Raw genomic sequence first — 25,324 nt, 5'->3', positions numbered from 1 at the left:
CCCTTTACATTAATTTCCTCATCAGTTAAATCTGTAAAATCACTTGGGGAACACTATAAAAAAAAAATCACTACATGGGAGGCAATGTTTCATTGAAAAGAATTTCAGAAAACACAGTATTAGGTCTTGCAGCGTATGAAAACATAATACAACTGAGAGCTGAATGGCTCACAAGCCTGGAGGAGGTTTCTGCTCAATTTTAAAAGTAAACTGTCAAATTTTGGGCAGTTTCTAGCAATCTGGATGTGAGACAGAACAGTATATACAGAAGCCAGGCCATTGGTACCAATTGGCTTACTTTTCAAACCATGGGTGAATTTGTCAAGTTAATCCCTAGTAGTAAAAGTAGAAAAGACTTCAAGAGTTAGTTTAGCTTAAGACTAGAAATCTTGAAGTAGTAGTGAAGATAAATTACAAATTCATTTTGGGAATTGTGCTTTTGAACCAACAAGCTCACACACAAAAAAATAGTGCTGTTCAAACTAAATTAACAGATCAAGAACTTTTACTTATCTGGAGACCTTGTTGTTATTATTATTGTAACATTGTATTATTTATCCTGGTTCCCAATTATATACATCCATCTCGCTAAGAGGTACTGCTCTACAGTTAGTCAATGACAGCTGCATTAGCTACCAAGACAATACCTCTTTTTTTTTTTTTTTTTTTTTTTTTTTTTTAATAATGTTTTACAGGGACACTTTTGAACTCTAATTTCTACACAGAGCTCTAGTAGCAAAGAATAAGCTTGGGCAATTTTACCGTAATGCTAATATCAACCAGAGTAAATACTGTAAGGGACTGAATCTGGAGGAGTGGGAAATGGCATTAGGAAGCTCAAGAGCTTCTCTAGTTTCACTTTAGACAGAAAAGTATGCATAAAAGGCAACATGGAAACCATATCAGGAAGCTCAAAAGGTAAACTACCTTTGGAACTCACTGCTTCAAAAAGGGATAGAGTATTTTAGACGAATTTAAATGGCTGGAGAATAATGACATTATGCTGTGGGATTGGAAAATTATGCCAGTTTGCTCAAGGAATATATCAAGAACTTGCCTTTTCTACTCCATAGCCCACATACAGGACTGTCAATATTATATAGCCAGAAATAAAGGTACAGACATCCTATTGTTGTAGGGTAAACAACTTTGGCTTTGGAGACTTCACAGGCACTATCTGCAGTAGACTTAAAAAACCCCAAAAACACAGCAACAGAAAAACCACAGACTGCAAAGATAAATAGGTAGTCTGTAAAAACCAGAAAAAGCCTCACACTGTCCTGTTTCCGCAACTCCAGCTTCATAATATGGAGAACTTAATGGAGGAAAAAAGTGAGAAAGGATTAATAAGAGCTGCAAAAGTGGAAAGAATAGTGTCTGTAGCCCCTACTATCAGGTTGCAATCAGTTATGTTCCTTCCTTCTGTGGACACCTTCCTTCTGGACACCTTTTCTCAAAAAACCAGTTTATTAGAATTAGAACTGGTAAAGAAAACAAGTAAGATCACATCAATGAATTGTTTTCTGCATGAGGAGATATTGAAACAAATCTAGATCCTAGACCACTCTGGATAAGGAAGGAGCAAGAAAGAAGAGGTGACAAAGATTTAGAGTTCCATACAGAGCACGGAAAATGTGAACATGGAATGGTTACTCACTGTTTTTCACAATAAAGAAGTTAGATGAAATAACTTAAATATACATTAAACAGTACCTCTTAAAGATGTTGTAAGCTTTTTTGTTTTCTTTTGTGGGTTTTTTTTGGTTTGTTTTTGAAGAACTGTTAGAGCAGACTGTTACAGAAGCAAGTTTGATTTGTTTCTCATATTCTTTCAGTAGCTAGAAAAAATTTGGTCCTGTGCAGAAATTATTCTCCTCTGCACTACGGAAATTAAGCCATGAACAACAAATGATAGTGCTTTACCTAAAAGTCAAAATTGTATCATGTTCATACCTAACCAATTTCAATTGGTAAAGAGAAAAACTCAAAATTTCAAGCATTGAAAGGTAGTTCTGCCTTGCCTTAAAATTCTTGTAAGACTACAACTGAAACCGAAAATTCAAGTATGAACTGAAGTACATGTAGAAGTTAACGAATGGAGATTTTCAGTGCACTGCTTCACCACCAGTGCAGATTGAGGCTTTTGTGGGTTTTTTCTTTTTTTTTTTTTCTTTTTAATTAAAGTTCTGGAAGAGTATCACAACAGTTACAGATTTATAAGTGCACTGAAGATGAAGAAAATATTAGAGAGAAAATACTAAACTGAAATGCATCAAAACATTCAGTTTGGATGAACACTGGAAAATGAGAGGTGTAACAAAAGCCCACACTAGGAAAAAGTAGTCTCCCCAAAGAGCTATGTATTCTTAGAAATTATACTAGAATAAATTCCTCTTTAAACTGTGTGAAAAGTCAACTAGTTTTCACATTGTAATATTATAATTACATAGAACAAGTTTCAAACTAATCTTTTCCTTCAGAATGACTATTCATAACAGAAGGCTTTTGATTGCAGAAATTGTAACTTGCTGAAGCTGAGACTACTTTTGCTTATTTGTATCTTTCTTTACATCAGCTTTTGACATTTCAGTTGGAAAAGAATATGCAGACAGATGTAGACTGCTGCAAGTAAAATATGGCTTTCCAATTGATCATAGATGTTCATACATCTGGGAGTTAGCCACAGTCTTAAATTTGTTTACCTCATATTAGCAAACAATAAAAATACACAAAGCCACTGATACTGTATGTATGGGTATACTAACATATAGCAGTAAACTACATTACATCAAGTAACAATCTTCTATAGATTTGAATGTCTGGAAAGCAAATTAAAACAATACATAAATCCCCCCAAGTAAAAGAAAATTTAAAAAATAAAAAAAACCATCAACCTTTACAAATAGCTGAGCAGGTTTCATTTATATTTTATCTTTATATCGCACTTTTTACTCAAACTCTTTAAACACTTCAGAACCATAAATAAAAGAAACTCCACACAGTTCATGAAATCCTTCAATCCTAATGGCAGTGTTGGTAAGAAAACATGCTATTCAAGACACTGTAACTCCATCTGAGCCTCTTGTTGCAATTACTGCTTCGTTACATTCTCAATGTGCATAATTAGGCACAATTCACTGCATAAATTACAGCACTCTACCAGAAAAGCTTCTGTCAGTAACATTTTTAGGGGAGGAACACATATTCAGAATTTAGATATTTGCATCAGGCTACTATTTGTCAAAGTTCAGTTTTTCAGGTCTGTGCTTTAGTGTCTTCTGTGCTTCAGCAGCCTTTTTTTCTTTAATATTCTCAAGAGATTGAGCAAAAATACACGAGTTTAGTAGCATGGAAGAAGCATGTAGATAACGCATTAGCAGTATCTTTACTTAAGTTAAGGTTTGTATATAGTAGTTTGTTCACACATGTTTTTGTAGTTTATTCAGTGATTTACCTGATTTACCAAAACTATTTCAGCTGTTTTACCATAGCTTAGCACCATCAAGATATGTATCCCAACAACTGGAAAACAAAGTACATTCCCAGAGAGCTGCATTTATTTTACATATGTTAATTTTGCATAGAAAACAAGTCTTACCCAGCTCTAGTTGTTTTATATTCCACCTTAAGAATAGGTTTGCAGGGTTCTGGCTTCTTTCCATCCTTCAGCTGCTTTCCTAAAGTAAATTATTTTCTTATATTAGTCTTACAGTTCCATAACATCATGACAAATTACAAAATTCACTATGCAATTTGCAGAGTAGAACATTCATACAAACATATATTCAATACCTCTGACAATTATGGAGTATGCCTTGGAATAATATCATTAAAGATTTGTTAAAACTCAATACAACAACCTAGAATATTTAGGTCTAGGGTTTTTTTCATTGTTGGGGTTTTTTTGTTTGTCTGGGTTTGGGTTTTTTGGTTTTTTGTTTGTTGGGGTTTTTTTTGAAGTGTTGTAGAATATTTGTTTTCAAAACCAAAACAACTTTTTTAGGGGAGGATTATAAGTAGCACTAAGATTTAAAATTTATCTTGTGTCTACCATTTTGCAATCAAAATGGGTCAGCTTACAAGTAAAAAGAGGTTTATTCTGAGTGTTATCCTTAAAGGCTAAGACCTGAATTTGAACATGAAGGCCTGCTCTCTCAGCTGTGCACTATTAGCAACTAAAGCTTCTATAGGTACAATTTCCCATGGAGTCAGTAGAAATTAAGAGTACGGTGTAAATATGCATCTTTTCTATCTGAACATTAATAGAAATGTGAGCCTCTGGACTTGCTAGAGGCTCAGAGAGGCAAACCAGGATGCTCAGCTATAGCATCTTGTACTACAACTGTAACCTCACAGATTATCCTATTACATTCACACTTAAGTATCTGAGGTAAATAAGTTCCAAGACATGACTTAGACACATACACACCATGCAAACCTGGCATTTGTATAGAACTTTTTTTGATGAGCAGCAGCATATTTCACAGAAGAACAACATGCAATGTCAATTTCCTAGATTAACATTAATGCAAGACTTCTGAGAAGTGGGAACATCTTACCAGATGCTAGTCTTACTCTGTTACAAATCTTTCCAAGAATTTATATGGTAATCTACACATTTATACATGAAACAGATGCTTGCTTATATGTATTTTAAACAACATATGGGACTGTAATGTCAAGCAAAAAGCAAGCCCTGCAAAATATGCATTAGTTAATTTTGAGTTCAATGCCATTGTGTGAAAGGCGAGCTTAAAGTTCAGAGATTTAGACAGAACTGCAGTGATTTGGATTCTTATTTCATAAAGACTTTTTTTTAATGAAATCTATCAGAATTTGGTATGACAGAGAAAGTTTTTTTACTTGCACTGCAAGTGTATTTTTAATACTTGGTTTTGCAAAACACACTTCTATTAAAAATAAGCTCTCTCTGTTTTAAGAGCTGTCAAACACAGTGGGTATCCATTTTCATCTTACCGTGTGGAGTGATTGTCTGGAAAGGTTTGGTAGGAGATTTTACATTCCATATGGTCAAGGTACCATCTGAATGGCTACAAATAAATTGTTTTCCTTCATGATGCCAAGCCACAGAGTGGATAGCCTATGCAAGAAAAGAGAAAAAACAGAACATTGTAAGTTGAGTATCTTAGTATCATTTTATCCTTACTCCTTCCTCAATGACATTAGACAGCAAAAGGAAATTAGAGAAAGTACTAATTAAATCATACTGCTTTTAGTACATCTTAATTTACTCACGGTAAGTTTTTGGTTCGTAAGTACTTCTTTCAGATATACCTTATCCATCAACATATCACTACAATGAAGACAGTATTTTTTAAGGGGAACAAAATCCTCCTCAGTGTAATATTAACATATTTTTCAATGGATAGCATGCACAGAATAACTGCAAGCACTTATTTGAGCTTTCCAACCAAAATCTTTTTTTATCAGGAAAAATACACTGTCCACACACACAAAAAAAAAACCCCACCACAACTATCTACTTCGTGGGATTATCAGGCCAAAGTTTTAAACGGCATTTTGAGATGTCTTTGTGGATATGAACAAGAGGCAAGCATGGGCTGAGAACCTAAGTAAAACAAGAATTGAAGTAATGATAAGATGTTTTGGAAATTATGAGGAATAATGATAAAAACAAAATATTAGCTTGAATAAGCATTCTAATGTTGCAATGGCAGTATTGAGGTACAAGAAAATGTCGGAATCTACTAGTAAATCTTTCCATGAATACAGAAACATCTTTATATTCATAAAATTAGGAATGGAATGATTAAGCCATGCCACGTAAAATCTTACTGCAGAAAAAAAGCTGACTAAATGAAATCTAGTCCCTGCCTTAAGGTAAGAGAAGAGTAAACAATGAAGCAGAGAGTACAAATAAGGCAAACAGGTTAACTAGTAAGAAAAGATTGGTGCCATTTTTGTTTCCAGTATCTCTATTAGTACATGGAGACATTATGAAACCATTAGGTGATGTGTGAGGGAATTTTAGTTATAGCATGAAAATATAAATAAACAATGAAAACCCAAAGTATTTCTCTACTACCCAAAAGGTGCAGAAGGAAGTATTACCTGCTAGAAGTATGGAACTTTGATATTTCTGAGAAGATAGATTTGCTTAATACTTATGGTAAAGACATTACTCCAGAAAAACTGAAAGCAGGACCTGAATATGTGAAAGCTGATGGGCTGTACCATACCATCTTTTGAGTGGACACACTCAGAGATTTTGTCTGTAAGCGGGGCTTACACTCACCCCAGCTTCTCAGGTACATAGGGATTTCCTCCGTGAGGAAACCCAGGTGTGTGAGTAGTAAGGAACCCTAACTAGCAGTGAAAGCTTAGGCAGTAAATTACTAGGTGAAGAGCAAATCACATAAAACGGATATAAACTAGCTTTGCCTAATTGATTATACACAGATCAGATCTTCACATTTCATGAGATTATACAGAAAACCAAGACAGTTTCCAGCAATATGATTGGGAGAATCCAGAGATTAAACAACAGACAGAGGAAAATTACTACACCACATGAGTGTAGAGTCTCTGGTAATAACTTTTCCAACTTAAAGCAGTAGAAGATCTGGATATCTGTAAACTACAGATTAACTAAGTTTAGTATTTCTTAGTGAAATTTAATCTTGTTCCCAATGTAGTGTGAAATCACTACAGATTTTGTCAGAAGACAGATTCAGTGTACCAGTATCACATCTATACCTATGTAGCTCAGAAACCTAGACATCTCACATGAAGTCTCCTAGAGTCAAAGTGAAATAGTCTTGCTCATTCTAGCTGTAAAATAAATTTTTATTTAGCAAATAAAAGCGAGTATTATGAAAGAAATTTTGCATAAATATTGAAAATTTGTTTTTATTTACCAACATTATATCAAAGTCAGGGACCAGCAAGTTTTAAAGTGCAGACTCAGTAAAGCAAAGGTTGCATTTCAAAAAGCTCTTTTCACTAAGAAAAGAAATTATCTGTACTGTGACCAGCAATACAATGTAATAAGTATGTTTTAAATACTCTCCCATGTGGAGTCTAACCCTGACAACAGTAGGCAGCCCATAGTGTAAATAAACGGAACAGTTTTTGATACACATTTATGTAGAAATAGGTCTTAAGAACCAGTAAGAAAGCAAGCTTTATAGAAGAATAAATCTAAGAAATGAACACTTTTTCCTTTTCTTGAAAAAGAAGGTCAAGAGGAAGGAAATGCAACACCCCATTACTGTTGAAACTGCATTAATGCTTAGGAACATAGAAAGACCTGATAAACTGAGCACAAAGGAGAAGGGTGACTGCTATCACTTAATTTCTGCAAGGAACCTGATGGGATGGAAAGAACACTCAACAAGAATAATGAGGTCTTTGGCTTTATAGCTGTTTATTGTCTAGTTTTATAGAGCATCTAGTTACTTTCAGCAATGCAGCTAAATATCACTTAAAGCATAACAAAAATACGTGTTTTATGTAGTTTTAAAATAATCCAACTAACAATTCTGTGGGCTGAGTGTGATAAGCTGTGGTACAGAGCACTATCCTTTGCTGTTACAAAATTTACAACTTTTTGTAAGCCTGAAAAATAAAATCAGACCTGTAAGTAGCTGTAGCATAATCTCTAAGTATGCAACAGGCTAGCATATGTACAGTGAAAAGTCAGTTACAATGAAAAAAGTACAATAACTTTAGGTGGCACTAGTTGGTTGATATCAATAGCCTCAATCACCAAAACAAAACTGATAACTGAAAAATCACCCCAATACTGAAGAGCAAAAGTTTTGACATTTTTTCCAGGGTTAATATTAGTGCTAGAAGGAAAGCATAACATCTAAGATAGAAAAATCAGTCAGAAACCACTGAGGCTGCAAATCTATACATAGATTCTTAGACACTAAAAAGCCCCTAGGAGTAATATATTTTTCCAATATTTTTACACAAAACTTACTGATCCAGAATAAAACTCTCAGTTTTAATCATAATTCTCATCCTGACTTAAAACTTCAACTGGTACTCTTTTCATACCATAATTCAGCAATGTGCTTAAATCAGGTGGTGCCAATTCAATCATCTCAAATATTTTTGTGGAATATATCACTGGTCATATGGTTCCCAAACAGACAGTAATCCCTTATGACAAGATCATGCACTAGTACCACAGAGGACTGTTACTGTATTTAAGGCACAAGATGTTTGTATCCTTAAGAGGAGTTGTCTGCACATGTAACTCAAGTCCTGACCTCACTAACATTCTGAATCCTTCTATTTACAAACATGCACCGAATACAGGGAATCTTTACAAGAACTTACACAGAGAATGCTCTCTAAAAAAAAAAAAAAAAAAAAAACAACAACAACAAAAAACTATCTAAATAAATCTTTACTTAATTATAACTAACGGTTTCTTATTAAAATTATTCCTACTATGCCCTTCACTTTGATTCAAAGTTAAGGTAGCTGTTCTGGACTATATTGAAGTTTGTTTCAAAACTTCTGAACTTCTGAGACAATTATGTGTTGGGGTTTTTTTGGCAGGGATATGTGTGGATATCAAATCTTACTGTTTTGAATAACAAGCACAGCATGATTGACTGCGCTGTCCTACATATGCCAAAACTTAACCAGAAACATATAAATTAACCATCCTAGAGTATTAAGTGGAGACAGGCTGTGCACAAAGGAAGCCTCACTTTCACCATCTGTTCCAGAAGGATTATCCCATGTGGAAAAATGACTGCTATGCTGCCTGCAAAGAAGGTGAACATATCTGATTTTCAGAAGGAAACATTCCTGCAGTGACTGCAACAGTTACCTGAGGGAGACTTGTAGGACTGTGAAGTGCAATCACAAATAAGAAACTGAAAAAGTCTGAGGAACAAAATTAAAAGCATTTATACACAAGTCTCCTACAGAAATATCTTAAGTAGATCAGTAGCTTTTTAAAGGGATTAATGCATGTTTAAAAACATTTTATTAAATTCAATTTTACTGCTGCAATAGCTTGTCAATATCCCTAGAAATCACTATTATTTCTTGGTTCTTTAAAGAGGTAGAAAAAGTAATAATTCCAAATACAGCCCTACAATTTAAGAGACAAGTTCATCAATAAAGACCCAAGTTTTGATTGTATTTTTCCACCAAGGGATTTAACTGTTTCAATTCATAAAATACATATACAAAAAATCCCTTTCTTTTCAATTCCTACAGACTTATTTTAACCCTACAGCTCATTATATGCATACCATTTCAGAACAGTTTGAGACCGGCCTTCGTATCCTATCTTCCTGCAAGACAAGATACATGCAGAAATTTACTGATATTAATTTAAGCAGTTTACCCTGTTTCTAAGACTTTTTTTAACCCATTTTTCTAATACCAAGTTTAGACTACTGCAAATACAGTTGCTACAACTCAGAAAAGAAAAAAATCTAGACTAAACTGGCTTTTTTTTTTTTTTTTTTTTTTTTTTTTTTAAAAACAGTATGCACCTCCTTGCTTGTTTTTCAAGTATAACACAATCTTTGGCAAAATGTTTCTGCATACTTTCCCCACAGGAATGCACCAGAATCATGGAGAATTCCTTTCATCATTCTTCAGATTTGACCATGATCCATTACTCTTTTGTGCCATTAATTGAGCCATCATACTGTGCATGACTTGTAAGGTCCATGACATGAGATTAGTTATTCTGTAAACCAGACTGTTTACCATAGCCTATTCAGATTTCACTGCCCTATTATGATAGTCCTCCATTTCCACGGACATGGACAGTATTTTCTGGTAAACTTGAACAGATGAAGACACTGACTCCTTTTCTACAGGTCTTCCAAAATATTCGAAGCAAGCGCAGTGACTTGAGAGTACCTACGCTAACTCTCTCGTCAACAGCCTAAGAAAAAAAGGGAAAAAAATGCTGCAAGAGAAACAAAAAAATTAATGTAGCTACTGAGATTTAAATGGTAATATATCATGAAGATTGTTTTGATGCAATGAAATGTGCAAGTGCCTAATGACTGTGATGTACTCAAGAAATGATGTACTTAAGTGATATACTTAAGAAGACCACAAAGGTCTTGTGAAATAAGATACCCTCTGTATACACAAGGCATGCCTTGCTAAAGACTGTGCCCCTGAAGAAGAAATAAAAGACTGGTAAGAAGGGAACATCCTACCCCAGGAGGCACTGAAAAGTTGAATAATTGCTAATAGGCATAAAGTCCGCAAAAATCTTTGATAACTGAAGGAAAGGTAAAGGCAGCAGGAGATCACAACCACTGACTCAATTCAAGACCAAAAGACTTACTCTCCCCACTCTCCTTGAGCACGTGCTGTAGAATAAAAGAACACTGTACCTTTAATGTGAAGCTGGGAAACTTTAACCCAATAGAAACTGTGCTAGATAAGCAACTACCAGTAATAGTTTTGGGGAAGAACTTTGGAAATTGAATCCATATAACTGAACTGTATAAATTGCTTGCCTGTTTAGGCATGAGGTGTGCTAGCTTTGTGGATTACCACCTAGTCCCCATCTTTGCGCAAACATGAACTAGAATAAAATACCTCTGCTCTGTGTGTATATTGGTGTTTCACACACCGGGTAAACGACCCCTCTTGTGGGACAACTGCATTGACATGCTTTGGTTTCTGGCAAGTCACATATCAGGGTTGCTTTTTGTTTTTTATTTTCCCTCCTCTTAATCCCACAGGCTACTTCGATATATTTTTAAATGCTGTAAAATAATCTCTTACACTCAGCCACATACCAGAATATTGAGCCTAAAAATAGTAACTTATAATACATTTGCTGAGTTAATGCTATCAAAGCTTACTTTAAATCAGAACAAATTACATACTACTTGAAGAATGGACTTTAGTAAAAAACTAGCTTTAGCTTTCAGAAGTTACACTTCAATTTTTTAGAAACAAAACTGATAGTTGAGAAATTTGTTTTCTTTCACAGATGAAAACATAGTATGGGAAACATTTGCAGTATAAACTGTATTCCACATAAGAAATGCATAACTTTTTTTTAAAATCCCCACTGTTTGAGCATAAAAGGCTTGAGAACGATGCAAAAGGAATTTACAGACTTATTTTTCCACTGAGCCTGCCCAAGACAAAAAGAATGTTTTGAGGAGAGGGTTTAAAAGAAACTTTCTAAGGAAAAGTTCATTCACAACTGCAGTTCCATTATGCCAAAGATAATTTCCTCCAAATTCTCTGAAAAAGAATTTTACATTTGTACATTCTTCTAACTAACTCTAAACATGCAACATACTACTGTACTAATAAAAAGTATAAAGTACTGGAAGTTCAAGATCTCATTTGTAATATAGAAAAATCAAGAACAAATTCTAACTAAATTCCCTGTTAAGAACTAGAACATTGTCGAGGAAAGAATACTCCAGCAATCAGCACTAATACTAATCATGACCTAGAGCTGCCTCCCCCAGCCATGCTTAAGCAGAAATATGATTACAAAGGTTTTAGGGGTGGTGGTGTTGCCTACCCTGTAAGCATTCCTGTCCTGGGGATGAGTGCTCCTAGTGTTCTTGTGCTGCAAATATCAGAGCAGGGTACTGGGCAGGCACACATGTTCGGACAGGAAGAAAGCATGGATAGTGTTCCACTGACCTAGCTTTCAGGCAACAAATGAGACTGCCCCACCACAACATGGGAATTTGCTTCAAGAAAGCTTCCTAAAGGTCAGGCAATTTAGAATGAAACCTAGCAGGAAACTACAAAAAGATATAATAGGACTCAGCTTCTTCCCTGAGGAAATTGCACAGGTAGGTATCTTTCCATAAACCTCTGATTATTCAGGAAGTTTGACCCTCATTGTTCCTTCGCAGAGGAAGATCGTTGTCATGGTTTCAGCCCAGCCAGCAACAAAGCACCGCACAGCCACTTGCTCACTCCCCACCCCTGCCAACCAGGGTGGGATGAAGAGAAGATATAAAGGCAGGCTCGTGGGTCGAGATAAGGACTGGGAGGGACCACTCTCCACTTATGGTCACAGGCAAAAGACAGCCTCAACTTGGAGAAGAAACAAAATCAATTTAATTTACTACAAATCAAAACAAGAAGAGGATATTAGGAAGTAAAACCAAACCTTAGAACACCTTCCCCCCACCCCTCCCTCCTTCCCGGCTCAACCCCACTCCCAGTTCTCTCTGCATCTTCCCCCTGGCGGCGCAGGGGAACAGGGGATGGGGTCGGTTCCTCACACCTGGTCTCTGCCGCTCCTTCCTCCTCAGGGGGAGGACGCCTCACTCATCCCCTGCTCCACCGTGGGGTCCCTCCCACAGGAGACAGTCCTTCACGAACTTCTCCAACGTGAGTCCTTTCCACGGGCTGCGGTTCCTCACAAACTTCCCTGGCGTGGGTCCTTTCCGCAGGCCAATCTTCAGTCACAACCTGCTCCAGCGCGGGCTTTCCATGGAGTCACGGCCATCTGCGGGGGCCTCCGCTCCATCGTTCGCCTCCATGGGCTGGGGGGGGACAGCCCGCCATCTCACCACGGGCTGCAGGGGCATCCCCTCCTCCGGCGCACCTCCTCCCCTCCTTCCTCACTGACCTCGGTATCTGCAGAGGGGTTCCTCTCACATTCCGATCCCACTACTCACTGCAGGTTCCCCTTCTGAAATCTGTTCTCCCAGAGGCGCTACCACTGTCACTGACGGGCTCGGCCTGGGCCAGAGGGGGCTCTGACTTGGAGCCGGGGGAGCTTCTAGCAGCTTCTCACAGGAGCCACCCCTGCGGCCCCCTCCCTGCTACCAAAAAAACTGCACCACACAAACCCATAGCAATCGTAAAGGATGACATTTGGATCCCTTCACACATCTGAAGTTTTGATTAAAAAAAAAAAAAAAAAAAGAGTTGCATCAAATGATGGTGGTAGACTGCACAGCCCCTCAAGTTACATGTTTTAAGACCAACATCAACTACAAAGTGATGAGTGAGGAAGAGACTAATCCAAAGGCACAGTTTCTAACAAACCGTCTTTATGGTATCAGTGTGCCTAACCATCCTGTTCATGGTGCCTGATGAAGCCTGGTCACCCATTAACAGCAACCTTCACTCAAACAAAACAGAAAAGTGTGTTTCACAGCCCTGCTACAGGAAAAAGACTGCACAGCTCGAGAGGATCCGGCTCCATGGTACTGACAGCTGCATCTTGTGCCTCGATGTCACGCAGAACTGCTGCTGTGCCATAGCGCCAAGCTCTGCTGATGTCAATCCTGCAACTACCAGCAGCAATGAAGCTCACACCCCAGGCAGAGCACAGCAGTTTCTAACAGCACAGAATCAGTCATCACCTTTGCAATGACTGGTGATGGATTTTATGAGACTGATGGGACTACACAGTTAACCAGTACCAGAAGAATTATTTGTTTTCAATCGTGTTAGAACCAGAGAATGTTTCCCCAGTGCTAATTAGTAGGCCTCATTCACCAAACAAGATCCTTCTGCGACCACCCCTGCTACACTTCAGCAGTCTGAGATGGCACAGTCAGGGAGGAAGAAGGGAGACCAGACAGCATTTCCTGTGTCTGATGAGCAGCTCTGCACCACATCTCAAGGGTGACAAGATTGGGCTAAGTTGCTCTCTTCTTACTGGTTGTCAACTCCACACTCAGAAGACCTCTCATCAAGAACAACTGGAGAACCAAGAACATAAATCCTGAGGTTTAAAATCCTGCTCCTGCTACAGGGCAGAATGTCACGTGCATTACCCTCTGTGAGAGAAGAGGTGAAACACATTCATGGATGGGATACAGCCCTTACAGTCAGCATATGAAAGAAACCTCTGGCAAAGCCACCAAACCAGGAAATCAACAAGAAACAAGAGCTAGCAAGATTCTGTGGACAGAAGTATTCAAATTTACAACGTTTGCTAGCAGGAAATAAAATGGCAGAGAGCTTTCTCCGCTCTGTGCCACACTTACCAGAAGCAGAGGAGATCTCATGAGATAAGGCATTATTCCACCACTGCTAGACTCTGTGTGTATGCTCTCTTGAGCGAGGCAACCACTACAGTGCCAGAAAGTCTGACTATTTTCCTCAAACCTTAAGTCTTCACGTGCAATGGGGTCTTTCCAACTGATACTTTTATTGGGTGTACAGGAAGAGGGAAAAGAGTTAATTATACTGTGACTTGCTGTACTGTCAGGCAGCCACAACTAGTTATGGAAAGACACTGCTGGCGTGGTCAGGGTAAGACTGCCTTTTTGGGGAACAACACTATCTTAGATTAGACTAAGCTAGTCAATAAAAGTCTTGGCAAGACATTACAGTATTTTAATAATTATGATATGTCACCCTAATTATTTGTTATTGGGGATAGAGGGGAGAGGGAGCTAAATAAGGAATGAGTATGGCCACCAATTTTTTAGGCTCCTTCATTACAAAGGGAGCAGATGTCTTACTGCTTCAGTCAATGAGAAAAGATACTCCACAAAACCATTCAGGAGCAAGCTTAACTCTAAAAGTTACAAATTGCATTACATCCCGGCTAAAACATCCTTGTAAAAACATTTTGGTTACTTCTATTACATATCTTAAAAATCAGATTGTGTTGCATCTTCTTGACCAAAGTTTTTCAACTCTGAAGTCAGTATTACATGTTAAGAGAACAAAATTACTATCAGTCTCAAATGTGGAAAAAAGAATCAAGGTACATCATTCAAATTTAGAATGGACACACATTAAGTTATTTCTGCCTAGAACTGTCTACTAGTTACTCTTCTCTTACCCAAAACTGTGGTTAGCTGTACCCATTCTGTGTCCTGCTCAATTCGGTTTCCCTGGTTTCTGATTTTCCATTCTACTTTAAAATCAACACAACTGTACTAGCCTGCCACTGAAAATTATTTACTTACTATAGATACATAGATATTTCATTTTTGGCTAAGTATTTGAAGTTATTCAACTAGAATGAACAGGTTACCTTATTATCAGAATTCCAACAATGCCAGTCAGCATTTTTCACACTATCAGTTATAGTGTTACTTTTCTGAGACTCAAAAAGTTACCCACCTTTCCACAGTAACCTCTTTCAGCATTAAGCAAGTGAGAATACTCTTCTCTTTTCTGTTAAGAAACCTGCTCATAGAAACTAGCGAAGTTTTTATTATTTGGCATTATCATTTTATTCTTGCAAAATACAATAAAAAAACCTGTTTCTTCTGCATTTCTTAACATTTACATTCACTTATTTGAAGCTGCTAGCTGAAAAACAGCAAGAACAGTATATTTATATAGGCCACTAGTTAGTCAGCACTGATCATAAGATGATTAGATAAATAATATTTGGAGTTCAATATTCCTTTCATTGACAAATTGAGAGAGATTCTCCATTTTTGCAGCTAAATACAAAACTGAGAGGCACTGAAGAATAGAATGAAAGAAGGATACAGAAGAAGCCCCACCTCACCTGACTCACATAAAAAAAGGACAGATATATATAGCATACATATAATCATCCACTTTCTGCAGCTTTCTATTCATTATTTTTCCTGTATCTGATAGGATCTTCTCTCAAGACCATTGGTCCAGAAACAACTACAGCACTCTCTGCAATGCCACCTTTCAAGAAACACATATTTTTCAATTCTGTTAGACAAAATTAATAATTTTATTTCTATGCCATTCAGGCCAGAATCCAGAAGAACTTGAAACTGCCTAACTGTATCAAATCCAAATTCAAAAATGGGACATTATTCTATTCTGCCTTCCCCCTTAGAAGATTAGATCTAAATAACTTGCCCATTGAAGAAGAAATTCCTTGTCATAGAATGTTAAATGGATGAGAACCAACAAATTATTACTGCATATAGTCATTCTTTTTCCAAAGAGATTTTTCTTAAAGGGCAATCTGAACTCACAGAAAAAGCATACTTCAACTTTTAAGACCTGAATAGCCAGTATTTTTTTTTAAGCAGCTTTATGTATGTTTATTCTCACTGATGAGAACAGTGGAACTCATCAAGTTCACTCTACAGACCTTAATTTTTGTTTTTTTTCTCCTTCCTTTCCATTCCCGGCTTATGATAATGCACATTCCTTTACCAAAGCATCTGACCTGAGGTATTTCATTACCTCTTCTGCAATGAAAAACCAAACTGAACAATTAGATGCATTCATTTATAAATCCTAAAGGAAATCAAAGATGAAACAGCTGAACTATTCACTGCTGTTTGCAACTTCTCAAATCAGGGTTGGTTCAAGAAGATAAGTATACAGTAAATTTTTAAATAAATGGACCACAAAATCCAAAGAAAAACAGAATAAGCAGCGTAGTGTCTACCCTTGGTAAGTTTCTAGAAACTGCAACAAAACTTCATTAAAGAACATAATTAATCAACATATGGATGAATATAATATACCAGGTACGAGAAGTCAACATGCTTTTGTAAGAGGAAATCATATCCAACAAACCTCTGAAAATGTTAACAAGCATGTGCCTAATGGAAACATCAATTAAGCCGTCTACACAATTTTCAAAGTCTTTCAACAACATCTCTCAAAGGAAACTAAAACCAAACAGACTAGAGATCCTTGAACAGATGAATAATTGGTTAAGGTATCAGGAAGTAAAGCAAGCTAGAATAAAGACAGGCTGGCAGTAATTGATTAGTTCATGGGTGAGGGTAATTGGTAGAGACCCTCAGGGATCTGTGCTGCTGAGTTTATTCATAAATAACACGGAAAATTAGAACAAGAATATTAAGGTGATAAGTGTGCTGACAGTACCAAAGCTGACAAAAGGTAGAAATTAGGATTCCAGCGAAGAACTACAGGAAGACTTACAATTTTTATCGTCCAACTATGTAAATGTGAAGCGATACATAAACACAATGGACTTCGAGCTGACAATTAACACTGAAGAATGAGACTCTAGTTTTATAGTAGGTTGTTCCAAGGAAGTATCTGCTTAACACTTGCAGCATCAAAAGACTAATCCAGTATCAAGATCAGAGAAAGAAAACAAAACCAAACATAATTATTCCACATCATAAATACAGCATACCCACATCTTGAATATACTATGTTGTTGTGTTTCTCTTTTATAAAAGAAAGATTAAATAGAATGGTTAAAAAAATAAAGTTAGAGAAGAGCAAGAAGAATAAAAGGTACAGGAAGAACTTGATTAAGACTAGAAAAAGATGGAGATATGAATAAGTTTATGAAACAAAGAAACAGAGGGAACTAATTAGGTGAATGCAATGGAACTGGAAGGTAGAAAATTGTTCTTCACATAATATACTTTGAGGCTTATACAGACATTTCTGAACACACACAGAAACCTCATTCCACTCTGATGTTCTAATACAGCTCTGATGATCTAAGGCTTAGACTACTTCAGAAACTACCCCTTCAAAGAAACTCTTCATTGGTAGAACCAACACATAAGCATGAATACTGAGCCAGAATCACCACATAAACCCCCAAATCCTGTCTTGTGAAAAGTTCAGCACAGAGCTAAGGAAAATACACCCACTGTGATACAAGAAACAGCCCCAGCTGGTACTGAACAATGGTACAGACATTTTACAATCAATGAAATGTAATCAAGACTAATTTTATGTTATTTTAAATTAAATACATCAACTTGCATATTATGTTGAATGATTTTTCTTAATCTCAGTCATTCAAAAAGCCTGTATTCTCTCAAGAATCAAGTTTGAAAGAAGTGCCATTCGATACCATTGGTTTTTTTAAACCTCTTCCAGTTTTATTTCAAACCTTGATCCTACAAAAAAGGGTGTATTTACAGAAATGTCCTAGTGAGGCTATTTAGCAGTTTCTTCCCACCCCCCCGCCACTTTTCAGAATATATGAGAGATTACATATTACAGAAATTGCTAAACCATCTTGTTTCAACTTATGACTCAAGCTCTTAACACAGGTGAAAGTCACACTACTCAACAACAGAAAAAAAATATGAAAGCTTCCCCCTCAGCCCCCCAAATTAGCAAAGAAATCTAATCCATGCCACCATTCATTGCTTCACGAATTTCAAATCAGTGAACACTTATTCGGTCCAAAGTTTCTATTGTTCAAACTCTATGGCTCTTTTAGAGAAAACTTCAAGTACTTGCAATTTCAAAGAGACCTATTTATTGATCCACTGGTGACAGAAGCAGAAGAAATGAAAAAAAAAAATAATAAAAGTCACTATTAGAATGGCAAACCATATTCTCATAGCAAGAAATGCAGATGAAATATGTTACCTCATCGTGTGTGTATCTGTAATCTGCCTTCTTTGACTTCAGATCCCATAATACCACTGTTCCAGACTCAAAGCCAATCAGAAGCTGCAATAATAAGCAGATATATTAAGTCTTTATAAGGATAAGCAAAATAATACCATTTCAAATGCCTGTAGGTTTTGCCCTGAAGAGATGCAGCATAATACTACATGTAGGAACTGCAAGTAGTTATGAAGACAAAAATTAGCGAGAAGTGGTGAAGACCTCAATGTTAGAGAGGTTTACTTTGTACTTGCTGCCATCCTCCTAAACTTCCCGCTAATACAATCGACATTCATGCAAAGTTAGAAAAAAAAAAAAAAGGCATTCCTCTGAAGAATCCTTGGAAATCCCTTTGAGCTCCAGAAAGGTCAACATTAAACTTTCCTAAGTATATTCCTTCCTGAGTGAAAATGGGGGGTGTGGAAAAGAGAACTTTTTATTGTGCATTTTTCTCACTGGAATTTGTTCTGCTTAGATTTGCTGGAAGAACACACTTTCCTTCCTAAAGTTATAGGTAATGGTTCGTTGTCTATAAAGAAACTATGTAATATAAGCTTTCTCCAGATGTTAATCATAACTGAGATAACTGGCTAAAGGAACACCAAGAATATTAGTTATTAAGAAGAGGAAAGCTAGAGAGAAATTAAACGAGACAATTTTGCAAATAATCTTTTTGCTAGAAGCAATATTAAACCACTTCTGAAGGGAGTGAAGATTCAAATTGCTCATAATAATTGGTCTAACACATTGGGTATCTAAGTGCTTTGCTGTCCTATCTTAAGTGACGCTTCTCCTAATGAAACCAAAACAAGGCCAACATAAGGCAGTAGTAACAGTCTTGGCACTTGATATACAGGTGGCAATGCAGCTTCATCTTTCATAGTTGCTGGACCTACTGTGAGATCTTTCCTTTGAGCAATGTTGCTACAGGAGAAGCAGCTCCTAGCATTAAGAAGCACGCCTTCACTCTCACTTCTTTCTCCCAGTGTGGACATACAAAAAGGAGTAGTTGGCTGCTGGGATTTACTCACTGTTGAAACAGCCTATTTCCTGTGAGCAAACAGAAGTGCCCTGAGAAGCGTCCCTCCTATTACAAGTTAGAAAACACTGCCTTCACACACATGCCATTGTAGTCAAGGACAGAGATCTAAATCAATATGGCCTATTGCTGTACCTAGAGGTTTTGCCTGGACAGACTTTTCAGCTTAAGATTTTCAAGGTGTACAGTTATTTCCAGTATGAAAAACAACAGAGGATCTCCTACCAGCTTACAGATAAAATATTTGATCCATTTCAAATGCTACACGGCATAGAAATACCCTAAAAATATTATAACATTTGGTCTAGCAAAAATGAATATTAAAATTTTTTTCTCACTAGTGTCATGTATACTATTATTTTAAATTATCTTGCTTATCATAAGCCATATTTTATAGTTTTTCTATTTTAAGTGTAAACATTAGAAAAATCACAGCGATTAGAAGGCTAAAAGCATGAACAAATTTTAAAAGTGAGTACACAGGAGGTTCTTGCAACTGCACAGGTTTTTTTCAGCAATATTTTTCTTGTGAGAAAGAAGAGTGTAAGATCAGATTCTAAAGCACTGATTGATAGCATGATTGATAAAAACAGTAATTCTTAAACTTTAATTGACAATAATTAAATGTGGGGTGGGGGTGGAATACACCAGAATAAATAGATCATTTGTCTTTTCTGAAGTTACCATAGCTTAATTGTGTTCGTATTCTAGGGTCAATGATTCTGGAACACAATTCAAACTTAATTCTACAGCGAAACTTATTAGTTACGCACTTATGGCAGTAAGCTTCATCCCAATGAAAAAAAACTGTATACATGAAATTCTCCTTGATGGACTGAAACCTCAGGTGTCTAGGATACAAGCTTATAACTAGCATGCTATTAAAACATTCAAACCGCTGCTGAGACAATAGTGTCATTCCCTCTCTCCAGTTTTATCCACCACTAACATGTCCAATGAAAAGTAAACCAAAAAATAATATTTCTCCTGCATATGTGGAACAGTAGTACAAAAAATTATTTTCTCTCTTTGAAGATTCTTCACAAATGGAAGTTCAAAACTCTAGGATATTTGAGACATTACACTGACAAAAATAATAATTCTAAGTTTAATTCATCAATTACTCAATCACCTATGCCTGATTAATCTAGAGCAAAGTCATTAACGAAAATGTGTTTAAAGTGGCATCAAGGTGTCTCTGGCTAAGTTATAACCACACTTTTGTCAGGGGTCTACACACTTTTGGAAAAGATGCATGCAAGACTGCTGTTTTCAAATCCTTCTTTCCTATTTTGCTTTATTCCTGTTGTCAAAATTAAGGACCCCCCCCCGCCTGCTTACTCTTCAGTGTGGACCAAGGGATCTGAACAAAAGTTGCAGCAGACCACAAAGATTTTCTAAATAACCATATGAGGCACACAAGCTAATGAGGCTGAAGATCCCTCATGGAGTGGATGAGTCATGTGATCCCATCCCAAGACTTGTAGAAGAGGTCTGTTACAGACTTAGTCTTGCAACCATGACTTAAGTGGGGAATGTATGATTTGGTATTACAGTAATTGCTGTCACCTAGAGAAGGCATATTAACATTTTAACTCCTTGCTTTCTCTTTTAATTCATGAAGACTTCACTGTGAACTAAAGTTATGCGTTCTGTGTTGTTTTTGCATAAGCCTCATAACAGATATCCCAAAGCAAAGGGTAATACCTGTAGATTTAATTTAATAATACAGAAGGAACTCACGACCATTGAGTTCATAGCTTAAGTTCTCCTTTGTGGCTGCTATGTCACAGGACATAAAAATTACTGTCTTGCAAGGGCTTCAAGAATGTGTACTGTAAAACTTTTTGTCAAGGTAAAAAGATGATTATGTTAATATTATCTCAAAAGAAGGAAAAGACAAGTCTAATACATAGCTCTTTCTTACATGTTTTAGTTGAGTTGACTATCTAGTTGCACTACAGTCCAGTTATGTTTTAAGAAATTTTTTATAATCACTAGATGCTGTCTGCTAAATGAGAGTATGTTGGTTAGACCTCAAATCCCATAAAAACTGCTGCCTTGGATTAGCTAAACTAAAGACAAAGTACACAGTATTCTATATAAATATGCTATACAAATACGCATTTTAAAGTTGTGAAACAGTAACACCAAAGACCTTTGTAAAGTTTATTTAATTTCCACCCCACTCAGGTTATGATTGGGTTTTTTTGGTAACATCTTAATTTTTACCACCATAAGTAAAATTCGTTTGGTTTTGTTTTCAAGAATTTTTGCAATTAAACATTTTCAGCTGTGTTTTCAAATGTTTCTGATTACAAGTTGCATTTGATTACTCCAGTAATGTGACCTACAGCCATGTCTGTACCTTGCTTCATATTATTTTCAGAGCCTAAAACCTTGATTTAGCCTTCCTTTATGCTTTCAACATTGTCCTCATCTACTTAATCCTTCCTTAAAAAGCAGTGGCATCTTACTTTAAAAAAAAAAAAGTCTTGCTTAAAGAATATTGTATTGAATGGTCTTTAAACATATCCTACCTTTCCTTCATCCATTGGATTGTCACTAATGTGGACAATAGGTCCTGGGTGAGATTTGGATGACCTAAACAAAAAATATTTCAATTAAAAAAAAAAAATTTCCCCTGCCAGAACTGCATCTCAAAATGATTGCAAGTAATACAGATTCTACAGATGTAGACTCCATGTAAGCAAGCTATTGACATTTCAGCATAGAGTCACCTTTACTTTTATCTTCAAGCCCATAAATACTTTCTGTCTATTTTTAGGCACTTAATTTCTGTCTTTTAATAAGTAAAGACTTATTTACTGCTTATTTGCAACACAGAAAAAAATTGCCAGTAGCTTTACAATATCTATCTTAATGTTTGTTGTTACAGAATTGACACAGTTGGATAAAATGTCTATTTTTATGCTGGAAAAGAGGTCTTGCCATTATTCACAAACTGCCCAAGCTGGGCATTGTTAAAACAACAGAGTTAAGACTTTATGTTGACTTCTTGCTATTGAAGAAGATGGACTAATGAAGAGCTATGTTTTTTTCAACAGCCTTTGGCAAGTGATGGACTTCATGTATGTTTTGAAGATATACATAGCATTCTGGGACAAAATAACAGCACAGGAACAGCAGCACACAAGTATATGTTTTCACCCACAAAACACTATATTTGCATACACAAATTTATTATTAAAAAAGGAGAAGCAATAACAATAGCTGTAAAATATACTTTCCTCTTGGAATAGGCTTATTTAAATTTACATTGTCAGCCAGTAATTTTATACTCAGCATGCATCAGCCCTCTTACAATACCTGTATTTATACTTTGGCTTTAACCTCAAAACCGTAGAAGTGACATACCTGCCCAAGTACCAGCCACATCATATTTTAACATGTATTATTTTTCTAGTTCTTTATCACCACAGATAATGATTTTTATGTCTATTTTTATGTTGTCTATTTTGTCTATTTTTATGTCTATTCCATGCACTATGATAAAATAGTGTTATAGGCAGAAACATATATATTAACATTAACACTTCACATTTATGAGAATAAAAAGTATTTACATGACTATTTACATATTTTGATCATGTATTTGGTGTGGTGAGACTAATATGGAGGCCACTGTAGGTAACAATGACATTTCTGCAACTGATATTAGTAACATCTGGGACGCTTCTGTTCCCTCCCATCAACAGACAATACTTGATTAAACTCACAGTTCAATGGCTTTATTCCACATGATGACATAGCCTGAGAGAGTAAATGATTCCACATTGACAATGTGAATGTTTCCTCTTTCGGTGCCCACATATAGCCATTTACTTTGGAAAGGCAGATGACAAAATGTTATCCTGAAAGAGAAAGCCACCAAAAAAGGAATTAAAGAAAAGTCTATCAGATATCCTACACTTCAAGGTCTACATTGCCAAAAAGGAGAAGAAAAACAATAGGCAAACAGGAAGAAATAAGACAAGTTACAGGCAGAGAAAAGTAGCAAAGCCAGTACATGACAAAAGCAAGAGATCCACAGACAACATAAAAACTTAAACAAAAAATAGAAAACAAGGTATTCTAAAACTATTAAGTCATTCAGATAAAAATCACTCAGCCACCTTTGAAAGTTATCATACTGAATGTATTTGCTCAAGAATGCTGTCATTTTAAACTTAAAATACAATACTCCTATGTTATAATCTACAAATCTCCCTTTGAAATCTATCTAATTTCAAGTTTTAAAGAACAAAGGATTTTTAGAAATAGCCTTATGCAGATTATGCTGGTTTCAAGTGAGGAGACAAAGGCAGAAAATAAAGCATAAGAAATGTAAGTTTATATGTAACCCAAAGTATCCCCTAAAGAGCAAACCTAAACCCAATCCTAAACAATTATAAAAGTAATTTTAAAAGTAGTTTAAATTTGGGGCTACTTAAACCACATTTTAATTTTCTGCCTTATAGTTTTCTCTTCTGCTAGAAGGAAGTACCTGAACAAAATGCAAAAGCTAATGAGGTTTGTACCAGCAGAGAACTCTTCTTTGACCATAGCTCCGGTGCAAATATTAGTATTTGAAAACTTGGTTACTTCTGTCCTCTTGGGTCCTGCTTATTGTTTACTGTTTCTTCAAAATTGATAAGGAAATAATGTCTGTAGGAACTGAAGCTTCTAAAGTATCTGATTTTTCTATACAACAGAAATACTAACTTGAAATTAGAGTCTAGAAACTTTCTGGAAACTGTATACTCTAAACCATTTTAATCTGACAGGGTCCAATATTGAAAGAAATTGCCAAGCTACTTGGACTATCAAACTTGGGCTTTCAGAAATGTTTCAGTGATAAGGTAAAATAATTATTCAATGGAAATTTGTTCTGTCAGCTCTAATCCTTAGCTTTACAGATTTTTTATTCTTGTTTTCTCCCAGTTGGGCTCCCTTCTTGCCACATCCATGCATCACTTCACAAACCCGTTAATAAGTATTTATGCAAAGAACAGCTTTAGATCCTTTGCATTAGATGCTGTATATACACACTTAGCCTTTGCTTTTGTGCTGAAGTTAACAGCAGCAATGAAAAATAATTGCTAACAGCTGAAAAGATATTAATTTGTATTACAGGTTTCAAAAGTTAAAGCTTCTGTAGTAATACTACCTGGATCAAAAGTGTACCTCTCTACTTTTTATATCACTAATTTCCTTCTAGTTAGGGAATGCAGCTTGCTCAAGCAAATCTTTAATTTATCCATTTTTCTAACTTTCTTGATTTCTTGTGCTTAAATATTTAAGCCAAAAGGCTGCACTAACTTACTTTATTGAAGTTTCAGAGAAAAAGGACTATATACAAGATTTAAAATGCTTTTCCAACTCATTGAACTTTGAGAGGTTGCAGCATTTTTACTAAGCATAGTGATCTGCTGTCCTGGTTTCAGCTAGGATAGAGTTAATTGTCTTCCTAGTAGCTGGTACGGTGCTATGTTTTGAGTTCAGTACTAGAAGAACTTTGATAACACTGATGTTTTCAGTTGTTGCTAAGTAGCATTTAGTCTAAAGGATTTTTCAGCTTCTCATGCCCAGCCAGTGAGAAAGCTGGAGGGGCACAAGAAGTTGGCACAGGACACAGCCAGGGCAGCTGACCCAAACTGGCCAAAGGGGTATTCCATACCATGTGACGTCCCATCTAGTGTATAAACTGGGGGGAGTGGGGGATCGCTGCTCGGGGACTAGCTGGGTGTCGGTCGGCGGGTGATGAGCAATTGCACTGCGCATCATTTGTACATTCCAATCCTTTTATTATTGCTGTTGTCATTTTATTAGTGTTATCATTATCATTATTAGTTTCTTCTTTTCTGTTCTATTAAACTGTTCTTATCTCATGAGTTTTACTTCTTTTCCTGATTTTCACCCCCATCCTACTGGGGGGGGGGGAGGGTAGTGAGTGAGCGGCTGCGTGGTGCTTAGTTGCTGGCTGGGGTTAAACCACAACATCTG

At 36.3% G+C, this 25,324-nt stretch overlaps 1 protein-coding gene across 14 annotated transcripts in view; it reads right to left on the bottom strand.

Annotated features, from left to right (window-relative positions):
• STXBP5 (syntaxin binding protein 5) overlaps positions 1–25,324 on the bottom strand; it is a 118,418-nt gene that overhangs the window by 49,917 nt on the left and 43,177 nt on the right. For all 14 annotated transcript variants that reach the window (XM_041125623.1, XM_041125624.1, XM_030021353.2 and 11 more), the window contains 5 exons: positions 23,059–23,193; positions 21,859–21,922; positions 18,259–18,342; positions 4,978–5,101; positions 3,599–3,677 (listed from right to left, as the gene is read on the bottom strand). In XM_041125623.1, coding sequence (XP_040981557.1) covers positions 3,599–3,677; positions 4,978–5,101; positions 18,259–18,342; positions 21,859–21,922; positions 23,059–23,193 — 486 coding nt within the window. The remainder of the gene's footprint in view (positions 1–3,598; positions 3,678–4,977; positions 5,102–18,258; positions 18,343–21,858; positions 21,923–23,058; positions 23,194–25,324) is intronic.

Source organism: Aquila chrysaetos, chromosome 8, assembly GCF_900496995.4.
Source record: "Aquila chrysaetos chrysaetos chromosome 8, bAquChr1.4, whole genome shotgun sequence".
In the NCBI taxonomy this organism is placed as follows: Eukaryota; Metazoa; Chordata; class Aves; order Accipitriformes; family Accipitridae; genus Aquila; species Aquila chrysaetos.
Note: the sequence above shows the minus strand (reverse complement) of the source record. Positions and strands in the feature narration are given on the sequence as shown.